Raw genomic sequence first — 19,348 nt, forward strand, 5'->3', positions numbered from 1 at the left:
TGAGATTGAATATATGGCAAAAGTTCATTATGACAATGCAATTTTCTGCTTAATGTATGCAATGGTTTATACTCAACATGATTTGGCTCATATTGTTAGCCAAGTTAGTAAGTACATGTCCAGATCTGGGAACCAGCAGTGAGTCGCAGTTAAGTAGATTCTCTAGTAATTTAGAGGCACTATAGGGCATGGTCTTGTATTTGGGAGTCAATAGTGTGAGCTTGTACTCATGGGATATGTTGATTTTGATTATGCTGGTGATATGGATAATGGACATTCTACAATGGGATATGTCTTTACTCTTGGTGGTGGTCTTGTTTGTTGGAGGTCATTAGTTCAGTCTATTGTAGCTTTGTCTAAAATTGAGGCATAATACATGGCTGTGATTGAGACAGCTAGAGAAGCTTTCTGACTTTCAAGTTTGACTAAGGAATTTGGTATTGAGCAAGGTGAAGTTTAGTTACATTGTGATAGTCAGAGTGTCATCTTTGTAGTTAAAATTTAAGTATATCATGCCATAACCAAGCATATTGATGTAAAGTTTTATAAAGTTAGAGAGTTGGTTTCTTCTGGTGAGATTTTTTTGTAGAATATTCATACCAATGAGTATGGAGCAGACATGTTGATAAAGGCAATTACCACTTACAAGTTCAAACATTGATTGGACTTGTTGAGTATTTCCAAATGCTAGATGAGTATAATTGGACTTGTTGAGTATTTCCAAATGCTAGATGAGCATGATTATATTACCATGACCATGGGTATATGTGAGATATGTCTTTTCTCCTAAGGGGCATATTCGCCAAGGTATATATATATATATATATATATATATATATATATATATATATATATATATATATATATATTTGTTATGTCTCATATAAGGAATATGAGTGGAGCGAATTGGGTCGGACACACAGTACATGGATATTTTTGTACTTGTACATATTTAGAGTTACATATAAATATGACGCTTGTAACTCTAGATGTTGAATCATCACCATAGCAATTAATAAAGAATAGCTTCACTCCCGTGGACATAAGCACATTGTTGAACCACTTAAATCTTACTTTTTTTACTTTGTGTCATTGTTATTGTTTCTTTTATAATTTCTTTAAATTAATGTACCAAGAATGGGACGACGCGGGGAGGGGTATGTATCCCTGTTTCCATCCCTGTGCCTTACAAGTAATGGATATAACACCCCATCCTGTTCCCATTAGAGTAGGTATCAAAGATCCTTGCGAGATTGGAAAGAAATTTTCATCTCTACGAATGGAAAATCTTATTGTTAGTTCTAACGAAAATGGGATGGGGTGAATTTCAAGAATCACTGAATGGGACAAGCCTCTGTTGTTATTATTATTGTTATTGTTGTTGTTATTATTAGGGAAGTAATAATATTTTTTTCATTTTATTAATTAATATGAAATAGTGACTTCGGTCCATAATTGTTGATGCCAACATTAGTAGTCCTCTATTTGTATTTTATTTTATAAGGCGGTTGTTTTGATCCCTCACCAATGCAAATAGAAAAATCACTAATTGTATTCTAATGAGAGGTTTAAAGCTTATTATTAGACAATATAGGGACAAAATTGTAATTTACAATTATAAACTATTAAAGTCTTTGTTAATAGGTTGAGGAACCAAAACCATCAAAATTATTATTTTCTGAGAGGAAAAAAAAAACAAAAAACAAAGACAAAAGATTGCCATCTTGGTGAAGATCGGAGGGTGGATAATACTCATATCAATAACTGAGGGCTGAAATTACTATTTTTTATTTAAAAAATAAAATATTGACAAAAAACTGTTATTTTCCAATAATAATAATAATGATGATAATAATAAGCCATATATTTAGTGGATACTGATCTTGCTGGATCCAGCCTTAAATAAAGAAATAAAAAATTAGCCTACACTAGATCCTTAAAACACCGAGTATTGGATAATCTGAACAGTACGGTTATTGGATTTTGTCTTTTGTCTCAATCATGCCCAAAAGTATCTGATTTGCATGCTCTTATTTTAATTGTAAGACGATCTTTCCTAACTAAATGATGTCAATTGGCGTCAGTGTTGACCCACCAAGTTTCATTAAACTACTAAAGATTTGTTAATCCGATAATGACATTCCAAATTTCTATCACATTATATGCTTCTTTCTTGGGTTTTACTTAAAATTATTATTATATTAAAAAAGATGTTGGTCCATTATATTGAAGTCTTTTTTATTTTTGAGTGCAAGTTGAAGGCAGTGGATGTCTGTTAAGCTTGGCCATTACTTTTTGTGTCCTTTCCATTTGGTGTTTTACTAAGAATCTTCCTTTGCCTACCCATGGACAACCTGTTTTCCTGGTTCCCACAATGACTGTCTGCATATTTAACCCCCCAAAACACTCCCAATTTTTATGCCTTTCTAACACTTAACTTGCTGCCATTCTTGGAACCCATTCTTTCAAACGTTTAGCTACAAACTTTGTGTTTTCTTTGACCCTATGCATAGGAGAGGCAGAAGAGCCAAGCGCTCTGAGGTTTGTAAATTTCTGTTCTTTTAGTACTGTAACCTACGTATAGTATAGTTTGTGTCTGTTTAGGATTGATTCAAAGGCTGCAATTTCTTTGAATTGCTTGCAGGCCTTCTGGCCATCCATTGTGATGAAGAAATGGCTTAACATACAGCCTAAGGTGTATGATTTTAGTGAAGATGAGGTTGACACTGAGAGTGAAGATGATGGTATGCAACAATTTTCATTCATCTCTCTCTCTCTCTGTCTGCTATGGAAGTAAAGTTTTCTTGATTTTCTTTCCTTTTGTATGTATAATCTGCAGCTTGCTCTGTGAAAGACGAGAGGGTGCATGAAGATCATGGCCATGGTGGAGGGGAGGAGAAGCCTTCTGACTGCTTCTCAGACCAAACTTGTGGGAAACCTTCCACGGAATATTCGCTGAGGCACCGGAGAGGGAAATCTGAAACTCTGCGTGTTCAGTACATAAACACAAAAGATGTGAGGTTTGGGAGGATTTAATATTTGTGTTTTGGGATTAGTTTCTTCTTGAATTTTAATGGTTTTCGACGAGGGAGGCCTAATTCTTGGATTGTGCAGAGTCACGGTGGGCACGTGGAACGTTGCTGGGAGGGTCCCGAGTGATGATCTCGAGATTGATGACTGGATTTGTATGCAAGAAGCTGCAGATGTTTATATCCTAGGGTGAGTTTATGAGACAATCCCTTAGTCAAGTGGTGCTGGACTTGGTCTTTACTGGTCTCCACCGACAATAATGTTGCTGTCATATGATGTTTGAGGTTTATATGTGTTGATTTATGGTTATGCAGGTTCCAAGAGGTGGTGCCTCTGAGTGCTGGGAATGTGCTGGGAGCTGAGAACAGAAGGCCAATTCAGAAATGGGAAGCCATAATTCGCAGAACACTGAACAAGACTTCTGAGCCTGAAGACCCTAAGGTCAAGAGCTACAGCGCTCCTCCATCGCCCGTGCTCCGGACTTCTTCTGCTTCTGATATTATAGCCGATGCAATTGATGCTCCCGTCTTGGACGCCATGTCAGACGAGTCGATAGACCCTACTTGCATCTCTGCTAGTGCCCCAGCACCAATGAATCTCAGCTTGAAGAGAGTTTATGGGATTGGCAGCGAGGTTCGATTGGATTGGCCCGAACGCCCCCTGGATGCTGCTGCAGTGACACAAGCTCTTTCGTCGAGCTTCAAGCTTCGAAGGGTCCTGAGCAGCTCTGCCCGGTTTGGGTTCGAAAGTGTGGACAATTCTCAGTGCTTCGGGGCTCGTGGATTAGTCGGTGGGGGGCTAAAACGAGGCCACCGTAGCTCTGGAAACTTGGGATTGATGTGGATGCCTAAACCTCAATTACAACTTCAACAAGATCATCCTGTAGAAGAAGTTGATTTTCTTTCTGACAGCAGCTCTGATGAGTTCTCTGATGAGGAGGGAGACTCTTTCATGGAATTCCCAGAGGTCCACAAAGAAACTTTTCCTGTTAAGGTTGTAAAGAAATCACATCCCAAGTATGTTCGTATTGTGAGTAAGCAGATGGTTGGGATTTATGTTTCGGTTTGGGTACGAAGAAGGCTAAGAAGGCACATAAACAACCTGAAAGTCTCTCCTGTTGGAGTTGGATTGATGGGATACATGGGGAATAAGGTATTCCTTAATTATTAATTCTTTAAGGATTTTGTTGTGTTTTTTTTTTTAAAGGAAAGTTAAACCTTAGATTAACAGAAGAGTGTAATTGCAGGGATCTGTTTCAGTGAGCATGTCTGTTTTCCAATCACAGCTATGCTTTGTTTGCTCCCATTTGACATCTGGGCAGAAGGATGGAGCTGAGCATAGGAGAAACGCCGATGTGAACGAAATTCTAAGGCGAACGAGTTTCTCATCCGTGTTCGATGCAGAAGCTGCTGATAATCCTCTAACGATCCCCTCTCACGAGTAAGTAAACGCGTTTGATCAATCCTAGAATGCAAGTTTTTGTTCACAACATAACATATGACCTGGTTGTTTCATTTCAAAACACAGTCAGATATTCTGGTTTGGAGATCTGAACTACAGAATCAGCCTGGCAGATAGTGAAGTGAGAAAGCTCGTTTCTCGAAAGCAGTGGGACGAACTCCTCGATCACGATCAGCTGAGCAAGGAGCTCAGAAGTGGGCATGTTTTCGAGGGCTGGAAAGAAGGAGCCATCAACTTTGCACCAACTTACAAATATGAGTTCAACTCTGACAGATACATCGGGGAAATCCCGCGAGAAGGGGAGAAGAAGAGATCCCCAGCATGGTAAGCCATTAATGTTTGTTAGGTTTGCAGAGATTAAGGATGTTACAAAACTTCAGATAAACATCAAAGGTTTTTGATATATATGATACTGCAATGTAATAGAGTCAGTAGTATTAAAAAAAAAATTAATGTTGCAGGTGTGATCGAATATTATGGTTGGGGAAAGGCATAAAACAGCTGTTTTACAAAAGGGCAGACATAAGATTATCAGACCATAGACCTGTGAGTTCTATGTTCACAGTCGAAGTCGAAATCTTTAACCAACGAAAGCTCCAACGCGCCCTCAACGTCAAAGCTGCAGCCATACATCCTGATATTTTGCTTCTTGATCAGATTTAACATATATAATGCTATAGGTGAAGCTTCAAAACATAATCTCAGAATCACCTATCAAGAACTTCATGTCTGAAATACTTATGTTTTTTGTCTTTTAATTTGCAGATGATTACCAGGTTTGCTGAGTTATCTTTTTGCAGATCTGAACTAGATTGGATTAAGGTTGTTTGACTGGGATAATGCTCCAACTTTTGGTTAAATCAAACCTAGTCCAATAGTTTGCAATATTTTTTTATTGTTTTTTTTTTTTTTGGAATCTATAAAAGTTTGTGAGGCAAAAGAGGGACCATAAATTCATTAAATTTTGTCATGCTCCTCCTTTTGGAGTGTATCAGAGAAAAGATGGATAAAAAGATGTCTGTAATACTGTAAATTAGTACTAACTGTGTATGGAAGTGTGGTTCTTTTTCTTTTACAGTTATGGGTAATGCTTCTTTCCCTTGGTGTCCATTCTTGACTAACTTTATCCACACATAATGCCTTTTATATGCCATTTTAGACACTACTAATCAATCAACCGTGGGTCCAAGGCAAAAAAGTAATACAAGTATATTATTACTTTTTATATACAAAATTTTCAACCCCAACAACAAAATAAATATGTTTTACTTTTAAAAAAAATACAAAGAAAAACACAGCAAGTCTCGATCAAGATCATTTAGAGAAGTACTTTGTAAATCAAGTGTAATTCAAAAGTTAGAGAATTATAATGAGCTATCATTCAATTTACTTAAGAATTCGCTTCTCCCTAGACAAGCATAAAAATACACTTGAGAACGAAATTATAAAATAAATATTAATTGAAACGCAATTGGTTTTTGAATTCATATGCTTAACCCAAAGTGGATTGGGTTGATTTAAATTTGTAAAGTATAAGCATTAATTTGAATAAAAAATTGATATAAAATTTTGTATGGTTAATAAAAATTCCATGTGGCCTCAATTGTGTTGGTACATATATGAAAATATTATTGATTAGATTTTGATTCGAAAATTGACATCAAATCTTGTATGTTTGATTAGAACCATCTAACATCAATTGTGTTGCCATTCCACTATCTTGTTATATATCATTCATAAGTTCTTATTGTAATATCATACACTCTATCTCGTCATCATCAACATATCATTCACCTACTATCATGTCATCCTCGCTATGATATATACATGCCTTATAAAGTTATGATATTTTGTTTAAATGGCTACATTTCATAATAATTTGATTCTTATTAATAGCATTTTGAGTAGTTATTATTTTATAAAATATATAATATGACAATAACAATGTTGACGTAGCGAGGATGTCCTGGTTTAGTGTACAACATGCCAAAAATATGACAGGCAATGGTGAAGTTGTACACAAAGGTGGTCGTGAAAACCATGATGGGTGACACTCTTGTCAATGAGAATACGAAGACAATAAGATGATGATCATGGCTATGGGGACTAGGATAGAATTGGCCCTGAGAGGAGAGAAGGTAATAAATGTGTTGACAAACTAGTCAATTAACCTGGATCAGAATGGTATGTGTCTAGAAACAGTAATTTTTGAGGAACCTCCAGACTGCTTTCAAGATCTTCTTCAAGCGGATGTTGGCAGCGCCATGACACAAAGAGTTTTCTAGCGAGGCACGCAAAATGCCCCTCCGACACACACACAAAAGAATAGTAAAAAATAATATATGTGTTTAAACGATAATAATATGATAAAAACTACACTACTTTAGAAAAAGAAGGTTTTTTTTTTTTAACCTTAAAAAAGAAGCTTAAAATTATTGTATTTTGAAAAATACAATTTCAAAGCATGGATATCAGGCAAACTTTTCTTAAAACAACATTTATTCAAGAAATCTCCAAAAGTGAAATTGGGCCAGGTAGGCTATCAAATGATCTCTGTGAAGGCCTACTCAAAACTGGTCCAGACCATACAAAACAAGAACCTGCAGGCCCCAGCCCCACCTTTGACAATCATTATTGTGTAGACCATGGTCCGCACAGCTGTGTGGACCATACTATCAAATAATGCACATTCAATATAAAAATAATGTACATTATATTCAGGGGATGTACATTATTTGTGTACTGAATGTACATTATTTTTATAGTATAAAAATAATGTACATTCAGTACAAAAATAATGTACATTTGTACATTTTATCATGGTCCACACAGCTGTGTGGACCATGGTCCATACAATAATTTGCCCACCTCAATCATTTGAGGCTACATGGAGTGAATTTCATAACAAATTATTAAATTTTATTTAATAAATTTTTAGGACACTAGATTACCATATCATCTACAAAGCCACAAAGAACTGATTTGAAAACAAAGTATATATTTTATATGAATGGCCAAGACCCAAGAGATAATGTTTTGAATATAGGTAAGAGCATCCTTATCGGTTGAGTTTTTTCGCAGTCTTTTAGGAGTTTTTGTAAGTGTGATTAGGAAAGAGAAAATGGAAAGAGATGAAAAAAAAACAAATAAAAATTTGAATTTAAAAAAAATTTAATGTTGCTGTTATGCGCGCCTGACGCGCCCGCATTGGCATTGTTGTGAGCAGAACGCGCACAGCAAGCAACAAGGATTAAATTTATTTTTTTTCTTGGAATCCTAAACACCCCATTTTTGCAGAAGAACTCCACACCCCTGTTTCTCCTCTTCTCTCACTTGTCATGTTAGCTTAAAATCTGACATTATCCCCATATAAACCATAGATGTAGATGCTCTAAAGGACGTTAGAGCAAGCCAATAGTTAGAGTTTTTTGGATAATTTTTTAGGAGTTTTTGCTAAAGTGAAAGAGAGAAAGATAAGAGAAAAGAAAAGAAAAAAAGTGTTGCGGGAAGAAGTGGTTTTTTGTCTCATAAGTGTGTCCCACAGGTTTTGAGAAAATCAGAGAGAATGGCGCGTTTATAGTAGCCAGTCGTGCCCAATTGGTGCGTGCTCGTGAAAAGCTTAATTAATTTAATTCTTTTTGTTTTTTTTTTTTCTACCCTGCCATTTTATCTTTTCTAGTCACATCTGCAAAAACCCACAAAAAAACCTAACAAATGATGATGCTCTAATAGATTAGCACAATAATTACAAGTCTGGTTAGTTCATTGGGCAATAACATCTTAATTCGCTACCAGAAGAGTTTGATATATATAATTATATATATGGTTCACGTGCGAATCTTCTCCTAGGTGAAAAATGGAGTGAGATATGAGCCGTTGATCTAGATCTAGATCAACAGCTCAAACTAAAGAAAATTTCTTAAAAAAAAGATGTGTTTAAGTTTCAAACTTATGCACCTTAAGCTAGAAAATAATGCACCTTAAGCTTTAAACATATGCACATTAAGGGTTAAACTTATGCACCTTAATCTAGAAAGTGACGCACCTTAAGGTTTAAACATACGCACCTTAAGCTATAAACTTACACACTTTACGCTTTAAACATACGCACCATAAGCTATGAACTTACTCACCTTAAGCTATAAACTTGCGCACCTTAAACTCTAAGCATACGCACTTTAAGCTATAAAGTATAAACTTATGCACCGCACCATAAGTTATAAACTTATGCACCTAAAGAGTAAAACTGATGCACCTTAAACTAGAAAGTGACGCACCTTAAGTTTTAAGCATACGCACCTTAAGCTATAAAATTACGCACATTAAGTTTTATACTTACGCACCTTAAACTTTAAACATACGCACCTAACATTATAAACTTACGCACCAAAAAAATCTTTGAATAAGCACCTTAACTTTAAACTTACGCAAAATGACTATAATGCCATTGCAATTTCTTTTTAATTGTTCTTCATTTTAGGCTATTGATTTTGATTTTGGCAAGATCAAAGGTTGTGATTAATCCACACATTTCACTTGGGAGAAGCTTTGCACTTGATCCCTTGTGTGTGTGTGTGTGTGTGTGTGTAGGGGGGCGCTCATGTGAAAACCCTCGCCTAGGAGAGAAATAAGAACCATTCACAGCCGTCCACATGTCCAGATCAACAAATCAGATGTAATTTTAAAGAAACTACTCAGTGACATTTTCGTAAATAACTCGAACTTTGATGCAATTAATTGTTTTATGAGCGATAGTAGTTGGTGCACATTTACAAGTAAAACAACTTACAAGTGCACCTATTTTCATTTACAAGTGTAAGTAACTTACCTTGTTAATATTCGTGCGCCTAGGTGCACCTAATTATAACGTTAGGTGCAACTAGTTATAACGTTAGATAAACTTAGTATTGAAGCTCAGTGTACATTTTACTTGCACCTGTAATACATTTTACTTGCATTTGTAATACAATTTACTTGCACTTAGGTTCACTATATAAAGCTGCTACTTGCATTTGTAATACAGTTTACTTGCACTTCAATCTTCAATTATTTACGAAAATGCCACCACATTTTTTTTAAAAAAATCAGTGTTTTTTACGCGTTAGATCTAGACACGTGGACGGATGACATGCGTTCTCACTTCTATCCTAGGCGAGTAGTTCGCACCTGAATGCGATCATATATATATATATATATATATATATATATATATATATATATATATATATATATATAGAGAGAGAGAGAGAGAGAGAGTTCAGTTCCCGTGCGGTTGTGCGGGCCGGTGGCATTAGATGCGTAATTTTCTTCTTAAGGTGCGTGATTTTCCTTCTTAAGGTGTGTGATTTGTATGATTAAGGTGCGTGAGTGTTGAAGCTTAAGGTGAGTGAACCTAAAGCTTAAGGTGCATGGTTTCCCTTCTTAAGGTGCATTATTTTCCTTCTTAAGGTGCGTGATATGTATGCTTAAAGTGTGTGAGTTGTTGAAACTTAAGGTGCGTCATTTTAAAACCTTAGGTGTGTGGTTTGTGTTTTTAAGGTGTGTGGCTTGTGTATTTAAGGTGCATGCATGGTTTGTGTACTTAAGGTGCGCAGTGTGTTCTCAACTGAAGGTGCACCATTTAAAAACTTTAGGTGCGTGGTTTGTGTTCTTAGCTTAAGCTGCATGGTTTGTATGCTTAAGGTGAGTACTGCACAACCGCACGGGAAGATATACCCACACCTAAACCCTTCCCTATATATATATCCATGATCGGGTGAGAACCATGCCCTAGGTGAGAACTTGTGGATAAATCCAAGCTATTGATCTAGTAGATCTAACAATTGAAAATAAACAAAACTTTGTAATATTTATGAAAATGATTCTGCTCATTTTTTACTTGATTTCCCATCCATAAGATTTTGCAGATCAATGGTTTGAATTTGTCCACAAGTTCTCACTTGGGGAGTGGTTGTCATATGATTAGGAATATATATATATATATATATATATATCCCTAATTAGGTGAGAACCTGCGGACAAATCCAAACCACTAATTTAGTAAATCTAAACAGTTTAAAATAAACAAAACTTTGTAATATTTATGAAAAAATACCCCGCTCATTTTGTACTTAATTTCCCATCTATCAAGTCATGCAGATCAATGGTTTGAATTTGTCCGCACGTTCTCACCTAAGGATTGGTTATCATATTATATATATATATATATATATATATATATTTTATTTTTTTTTGTTTCTAAAAAAAATTCCCCTAGCCCCACTTGAAATCCATCCTAACATGGATTATAACAATGGATGGAATGAATTGGGACCTCACTAACTTATTATCAAATACTAAATCATCAAATGAAAAGTGTTATGTCAAGAGGAGATTAGAAGGGGTGGGTAGCATACTAGCATTACTCATATATTTTTCACTTGGAGTATTTTTCTTGCAAATAAAAGTTTGAGACTATTTTAGACCGTCCTTATGCTATTTAATTTGTAAAGTCCAAATTAGGTTTATAAATCCTAATTAAATTCAATTATAATTTAGTATTTTTTTTTAAATAAAAAACCCTATTTGACATAGTAATCCTAGTCTTGTGGCTAGTTGCATCTTTTTAGCTAGTCTAGCATTAAAATATCACTCTTGAACTTAAATGCCATTGATCGATATAGGGGCGGGCTAAAGTGTATAAATACATCTGCTATTATTTTTGTTTTTTTTTTTTTGAAAGGTGCTATTATTTTTGTTAGATAGAAAATTTTGACAGTAGTAAACAATTAAGACCAGTAGACCACATACTATTTTAAAAATCATAATCTTTCATCACCTTGTACTGAATATTAGATCTTAACTAAAGAAGGAAATTTGAAAATCACAAAAAAGCTCTTTGACTTGCATTTTTCCAACAACTAAATGTCTACATAATTGCACTCAAAAAAAAATGTCTACATAATTGAGGGGAATGAAACCATTACAAACCCTATATTATATAGGAAAAAGTGTCAAATTGGTCCCCTAAATTGAGTGCGTGGATAGTGCAATTAGGCCCCTAACTGAAAAAAGTTTCATTCAAATCCCCTAAATAGGTAAAATTGTTCAATTAAGTCCAAGTTAACTTGTTTATCATGTCAAATTCAATTAGGAGGCCTAATTGCACTATCCACCCGACTTAGGGACAATTTGACACTTTTTCATTTTTATTTTATTTTTCATAACAAATATTTTTTTTTACTTCTTTAAAAAAGCAAATATTTTTTTATTTATTAAAAATATTATTTATTATAAATAAAAATAAATAATATTATAAAAAAAAAAAAAAAAAACCCACCTGCTATCGGACAGCCGATGGTTATTCTTCCTCACGGACAGCTGTGGCTGTCTGGCAAGATGGCCACGGCCGTCTTCTAGATCTAGAGTGAGGACTATGGCCATGGCCACCACCCTCGTTCCAGTCCCCTCCATCTAGAAGACGACCATGGTCGTCTTCCTTAAGATAGTCGTGGCCATTCTGCCAGATAGCCATGGTTGTCCGACAGGCGGTGGTTATTATTATTATTATTTAATATTATTTATTTTTTATTTTTAATAAATAATATTTTAATAAAAAAGTTTGTTTTGAAAAATAAAATAAAAAAAAAAGTGTCAAATCGGCCCCCTAAGTCGGGTGTATAATGCAATTAGGCCCCTAACTGAATTTGACCTGATAAACAAGTCAACTTGAACTTAATTAAACAATTTTATCGGTTTAGGGAGTTTGAATGAAGCTTTTTCAGTTAGGGGCCTAATTACACTATCCAATTTGAAACTTTTTCCTATTATATATAAACATAACACCACTAAATGCGCACACACATAGCATTCTATTTTACATCTTGTACTCAAGATATAAATCTTTCATTTTATTCCTCCTTACATATCATATTGACCAGTTTTTTATTTTTTATTTTTTAAAAAAATACCAAATGAAGTGACCTCTTCCAAATTGGAGGTCATGGGTTCAAGCCTCAGTAGAGGTGATATTGACTTGTTGGGCTTCAGTCATGGGTTCAAGTCTCAGTGGAGGCGATATTGACTTATTGGGCTTCAGTATGTTGAGAAAGTATATGAACAGATACTACATGTAACAGGGTCAATAGTATTCAAAAAAAGAAAAAAAAAACCTAATTCAACATCCATACGCATGGAAAAAAAAACCCTAATTCAACATCCATACACATGGAAAATTATTTAAAACTGTTTCGGTCCTTTTTCTCATCCGTTATTAAAAGTAGTTTAAACTATATGCAAGTGTTGATGACATCTCCAAAGATTTGACCAAGTCACCCACAAAATATCATCATATCATTGCCCAAGTGTTATATGTTCCGTTTATCCGTTACCATATATTATGTTGCAGTCATTTTGTAGTTTCTCCCACACTGATTAGCCGAACACTGATGGAAAACTCAAAGATGCTTTGCCGTCCTAAAACTAGAGCATTCCAAATGTCATGAATGAATAGATTTTCCATCACAAAGCATCTTTGAATTTTTCCACCAAATAGTAATTCATATTAAAATATATGTTTTGACAAATATACTTGACAATACCAAATAAATGATGTGATGCCCAACTGTCTAATCGACGAGAAGTTTCATTTGTGATTTGTTTTTAGCTGCAAGGTGGATGTTCAATTCCTGTCAAAAATATTCCAATAACTAAAGGAATAAGGCAAGGAAAATGCATGAGGAAAATATCTTAGCCTCGAAAAACAGCAATCCTTGTATTAATTAGGGAAGTTTGCAACAGGATTATTTAGCAAAGCATGGGTGCAATTCTAGAGAGATCATGACCCTTTTTGTTTCACCCCCTCCCGCATGCATTAACTTTGTGTATAACGATCAACTAGGGGCTGTTTGCGACAATGAGACGATGTAGGCTGTTTTGTTTATGAGACTCAGCCTGCGGTTTCCCCCTCCATATTGTATTGCAAAAAAAAAAAAATTAGGGAAGTTTGCAACAGGATTACAAATTATATAATGATAAAAGAAGGTAAAGATGATCCACTATGACAAGGAACAACCCAATATATACTAGAGCTGCTCCGGTAAACCCAAGGCCGAGGGCGAGCTAGGCCCTGGCACGGGCCTTAGGCACCCGAGGCTACAACCGTTGAAGACGGCCTTATTAGGGCCTCGGGGTGGACCTTGGAGACCGGCTTTGATATACCAAGGCCGACTATGCAGCCGGCTCAAGTCGACTTGATCTGCTATTTTGGGTTGGTTTGTCCCAGACTCATTTTTAATATATCTATCAAATGGTTTGAGTAGAGTGCCCAAAAAGCTGAGTTATTAAAAAAAATTAAAAAATGATGTGATATACCATCCAATGTTAGTTGTGCTGGGACAAGTATTCCATTAAATTCAGGTGCCGAGGGACCGAGACTAAAGATCCAGTATTGACTGAAAAAACATGGAGACACAGGTGAGGAGCAACAAGGATTATGGTGGCTCACTTCCCGTTCAAAATGTGCAGGAATTAGCTTCCAACAACTTCATACACATACCTTACCGTTACATCCGACCAGAGATGGAACAGGACGAGGTTTGCTCTGATGAGTCCTTGCAAATTCCGGTTATTGATCTGAGCAAGCTCCACGCCGATGACTTGGAATTGGCTAAACTTCACGAGGCTTGTAAGGATTGGGGCTTCTTTCAGGTGAACATCATACACTACTTTTAGTTAATTACTTATTTGTGAGTTATTTTTTGGGTGAAGAGAAAAATTGCAGTCACTATCCGAGTGTGAATACTTGTTAAATCCCTGGTTGTGATTAATAATTAATTATTTGTGAGTTATGTTTTTGGTGACGAGGAAAATCACAATCACTATCCGAGTCTGAGTTCTGGGTAAATATCACCGTGTGACACTAGTTACTCGTAGCTGATCGGCTCAAACCATGAAGTTTGGGAATCAAACTTGTAACATTGTGGTTACAAATTTGTATATATCCTTAACCAGCTTGGTTGATTTTCTATTGTGAGTTCATTTTTGATTGGATTGTGTGATGGAAAAATGCATGGTAGTTGATCAATCATGGTGTTGGAGAAGCAATAGAGGAGATGAAGTGTGTGACGGAGGAATTCTTTAAGCAGCCATTGAAGGAGAAGATGGGCTGTGCACAACTGCCAAACAACATTGAAGGTTATGGCCAAGCCTTTGTCGTGTCCGAGGATCAAAAGCTTGATTGGGGTGACATGCTCTTCATCCTTAGTCTCCCTGTATCTGGAAGAAACATGAGGTTTTGGCCAACTAATCCCTCTTCATTTAGGTAATTCACAAAATTCTTTGTTACATTCAACTCATCACATTATCAAAGCAATTCCCTTTATAGCTTGGTGAGGAAAGTTTGATTGTTACTGTGGTGGTCAGCAAATGCCTGAGTTCGAACCCTATAAGAGATAAGATACTGAGAAATGAGCAAGCACTCAGATTACTGTGTCATAGTGACACATTCTGCGATTTAACTCCTCTCACAAGCTCCCTAGGGCAAGAGATGCGACACGTGAGGGACCTTTAGGTTTGGGGTTCAAACTTAAAGCAATTCTCTTTTTTTTCCTTCTTAAATTTTACTTTGAAAACTTTTTTCACTTCGACTGTGATTTCTTTTTCCAGTATTAATCTAATGATTTTGAATTTTTTACTACTTTTTCAGTGAATTTTCCTGGTAAAATATCACTTGAATTAATTGTTGCACACATACTAGCTTTAGGTGATGTTTAGTCAAAGAATAAACTAATAGTAAAAAATAAAGAATCTGAAAAGTGGAAACAACACTTTGCTTCTGATTTTAATAAGATTATTATTTGTGTATTTTGAGCAGGCCAACCTTGGATAAGTACTCATCAGAGCTGCACAAAGTGGCAATGAGACTTTTCAAATTCTTTGAAATAAACCTTGGGATTGAGAAGGGTAACCTGACTAGCAAGTTTGAAGATGGAATCCAAGGGATAAGAATGAACTATTATCCACCTTGTATGCAAGCAGAGAAGGTGATTGGCCTAACTCCCCACTCTGATGCCACTGGTTTAACACTGCTGGTTCAAGTCAATGAAGTTAAAGGATTACAGATCAAGAAGGATGCTAAATGGGTTCCCATTAAACCTATTCCGGGTGCAATTATCATCAACATTGGTGATATCATGGAGGTAAATAAAGGGGTAAAAAAAGACCCCTATATCTAAATGCATGGTTAATTAACACGGGCCCCGGGCATAACTCAATGGTGAAAGTCTGAGTGTGGCTATGGTGGCCCGCAAATGCTCGAATTTAAACCCAGCAAGGGGTGAGATCCTAGGAAATAACCGAACACTCAGATCATTGCACCACTGAAGCACATCTCGCAATTTACTTCCTCTCTAGGACAGATGACGTGAAGGGCCCTTTGGTTTGGAGTTCAAACTTATTATGGTTAATTAACACGAACACCAGGTAGCCCTTTACTCGATCTAGATAGCTAATTTGAACCCTTTCTTTGATTTGAATAACCCTTTATCACGTAACCATTTTCCCCAATACATCGACCTTAACTTTCAACAAAAACATCAACTATAAGTACTCAAATTTAAGGGAAGAGCGCCAAAAGCCCATTCCAAAACACTAGTCCAATATAATAGGTGAGAAAACTCTTCAAGTTTAAGTACCACTCCACGATCACTCGTAGGATTCAGAAAATAATAAGTGTAATTAGCCTAAGATGGAAAAGTTTCAGATATCCATTAACATATATGTTGGAGTTAACTTTTTAGTACTTTTAAAAGGGTGGTGACATTTTAATTAAAAAATTTGAATGCAGATAATGAGTAATGGAGAATATAGAAGCATTGAGCACAGAGCTGTTGTGAGTGGCCAAAAGGAGAGGCTTTCAATAGCTGCATTTCACAGTTCAAACATAGGGACAGATGTTGGACCCCTGTCTGATCTTTTGAAGAATGGTTCAAAGTATAAGACATTGAGCTCTGAGGAATATGTGAGATTGGTTGTTTCAAGTAAGCTTGATGGCAAAAGCTTAGTGCACCATATGAAAATTCAGCAGTGAATTTAAGCTCAATATTGGCGTTATAAAATATCATATCGCACTTTCTTTCAATTAATTGAGATGTGTATTTTGGCCAACTTTACCCATCAACAATAAAGAAGAATAAGATAATGGTTTACATATTTGTTATAATCTGACGCTGTTACATGTTCATAGCTACTTTTCTCAACCTACTAGACTCGAACCCACTCCCTTTCACATGGGAGTGTACACCGGATGTCACTTGACCACAAGGTCTTTGGCACATCTGAATGATTCTTATAATTTATAAAACAAATAAATTAAATAAGCAATGTCTTGAAAATTTATATATAACTATAATATAATTTATTGGGGAGCGCAGCCCGCCGTTACATAATCACTTCGCAGTTGTAACAGCCAATTAAGCAATTCAACTCCACATATACTATATTTATGCTTTTCATATTTGCCGTGAATTAATTCCTCATGAATATTTAATTAAAAATATTTTTTTAATACTACTGCTTTCTCTTAAAATATAATATCTATTTATAACTATTTTCATAGGTTCGCCCGAACTCTCAAAATGTACTTAAATCACAAGATGTTTAATCAGGGAGACGCCAAATCATCATGGCCATGCCATTTTATTAATAGTAATAATAAACTAAATTACATTACCAATTATGGTCGTTTGATCAGTCCTCATTTCCTTAATACTTGACCGATCAAAGGGAAATTAAAGAAAAATTCAATTCCTTAATTATTTTTGCATCTAATTAAGGAAGAACTATCAGAACATCCATAGCAACACGAAGACGAAGCACAAGTAAATCGTCACCCTCAACATACGAGGAGCAGCTCCGAATGTCTTCAATGGCGTCCGACATCTCGTCAACGGCAAAAGCCACAGTCCGAGCATCGGACTTCAACTTCTTGATGCCTTTGGAGATGTGGCGAACCAGGCGCCGGTAAGACCTGGGACACCTGTCCTTGATCGGAAAACTCCTCGCTTTTGCCAACGTTTTCTCGAGAATGATCACTCCGAAAGTCCTGATGTTGCCGCCGCCGCTCCGGCGATCGGATTTCAGCAGCGAAACGCAGAGATGCCGGGCTCTCGTTAGCGCGCAGGCGCTGTTGATCTTATCGGCGCCATTGTTTCCGGCGGGCTCTGAGGACACGTTTTGGAGAAGAGAAAAAGCGGCGAATAGAAGAATAATGCAGAATTGGGAAACGAAAGAGGGCTTCATTTTGGTTTGTGTTTGCCCGCACAATCATATTTGTGGACGTGTGAGGTGGTTTAAGTAGCCGTGTTTTGTATATATTAAACTCCTGTCCCATGATGATTCATAAAAGTTTTTAGTATCTGAAAAGGAATTCTCACAATCATCAACATAATTTTAGCATCGTCTTAAATGAGTCAAATATGGGTTTTTGCATTCATACATAAATGAACAAAAAAAGTCAATAAGTAGCCACCTGTTTAGCATAGCGATTTGTAGCCTGACTTGCAATCACGAATGAAGACTATAGTGCTTCGCAATGCGACTCGTAATTTATCTTTACGAAGTCTTGTAAACTTAAGATTAGTCTGAAGAAGCTGGGATTATTACTAAGCATAAAAAAATAGTTTTATTATTTATTTTTTACCTTTATTTATTGATGATAGATAGCAGACTAGCCGTCGTACTGTGGACTATGGGTCATTGCTGATACTGCAGTTGTGTTGAATGGATATTACAGTTGTGTTGAAAGGGAACTGCAATTGTGTTGAAAGGGAACTGCAGTTGCGCGGAAAAGAGGTCGTTTCATCCACCTGAAAGTGTAGTTGTGTTGAACGGATACTGCAGTTGTGTTGAACGGATGACCGACCTCTGTCTCGCGCAACTACAATTTTCTTTCAATACAACTGCAGTATCAGTTCAACATAACTGCAGTATCTGTTCAACACAACTGCAGTATCAGCCTTCAGCCATGACCATGGTCCACAGTATAATTTGCGGATAGATAGGGCGAACAGAAACTAAACGAAATTACATAAATCTAGGTGAAGCAACTCCAACAATGTCAACAGAAGCAAGAGTTTTATCATCTTCTTCCTCCTTTGGAGTTTCAGACTAAAGATGTGTAAGCTTTGATAAAAATTATCACAATGTTCCATCATCTAATCAGTACAAAAATTTACTTCAATTCCTTTAATTACCATCATGAGCATAATTTTAGCACTATCTTAAATCAGTCAAATATGAATTCAAATTAAAAGAAAATTAGACAAGTAATAACGTATTAATGTATTTCGTATCAATAAAGTCACACTCTTTTATATTTAATGGACATAATTTTAGCACTATCTTAAATGAGTCAAATATATGAATTCAAATTAAAAGTAAATTAGACAGCTAACAATGTATTAATATATTTTGTAATCAATAAAGTTACACTCTTTTATATTTATTTATTTACAAGCAATCAACCGAAACTATATGAATCTAGGCTGAATAGCTTCAATAAATTTCTCTTGAGGGAGTTTCAAAGATACATGCGTAAGCTCGGGTGGGAGGGTCATAATATGTTGTAATTTAATTAATATAAAAATGTGATAAAATTATTACAATCTTCGTATTACATGGTGTTTGGTTGGAAGGAATTACAATTCCATTCTCACCTAATTCCAAAGTAACTAAATTCCTTCGTTTAGTTGGAGTGAGTTGCAATTCCACGGAATTGTAATTCCCTCATTTTCATAGAATTAGAATCTCATGCCCCCCCCCTTCCACCCCTAGGATTTTAATTCCGTGGATTTTAGGAAAAAAATAATAATAATAACCC

The 19,348-nt window shown here is 35.8% G+C and overlaps 2 protein-coding genes across 3 annotated transcripts; both read left to right on the plus strand.

Annotated features, from left to right (window-relative positions):
- The first annotated feature begins 2,228 nt into the window (after positions 1 to 2,228).
- LOC116002392 (type I inositol polyphosphate 5-phosphatase 2) lies at positions 2,229 to 5,599 on the plus strand. 2 transcript variants are annotated; one of them, XM_031242519.1, is made up of 9 exons: positions 2,229 to 2,541; positions 2,645 to 2,744; positions 2,840 to 3,020; positions 3,115 to 3,219; positions 3,345 to 4,182; positions 4,277 to 4,470; positions 4,558 to 4,815; positions 4,953 to 5,171; positions 5,257 to 5,599. In XM_031242519.1, the coding sequence occupies exons 1-8, from the start codon at positions 2,506 to 2,508 to the stop codon at positions 5,152 to 5,154; spliced, it is 1,914 nt and encodes a 637-aa protein (XP_031098379.1). In that variant the 5' UTR covers positions 2,229 to 2,505; the 3' UTR covers positions 5,155 to 5,171; positions 5,257 to 5,599. The 2 variants fall into 2 exon arrangements, with proteins under 2 accessions (XP_031098379.1, XP_031098380.1); XM_031242520.1 differs by lacking the exon at positions 2,645 to 2,744 and having other exon boundaries at positions 2,230 to 2,541; positions 2,840 to 3,219.
- An 8,333-nt stretch (positions 5,600 to 13,932) lies between these two features.
- Positions 13,933 to 16,685, plus strand: LOC116001302 (S-norcoclaurine synthase 1-like). Its single transcript, XM_031241187.1, has 4 exons — positions 13,933 to 14,178; positions 14,547 to 14,791; positions 15,344 to 15,668; positions 16,316 to 16,685. Exons 1-4 carry the CDS (start codon positions 13,933 to 13,935, stop codon positions 16,556 to 16,558), a joined length of 1,059 nt encoding a protein of 352 aa, XP_031097047.1. The 3' UTR covers positions 16,559 to 16,685.
- Positions 16,686 to 19,348: the final 2,663 nt, after the last annotated feature.

This window comes from Ipomoea triloba, chromosome 13, assembly GCF_003576645.1.
Source record: "Ipomoea triloba cultivar NCNSP0323 chromosome 13, ASM357664v1".
NCBI lineage: Eukaryota > Viridiplantae > Streptophyta > Magnoliopsida > Solanales > Convolvulaceae > Ipomoea > Ipomoea triloba.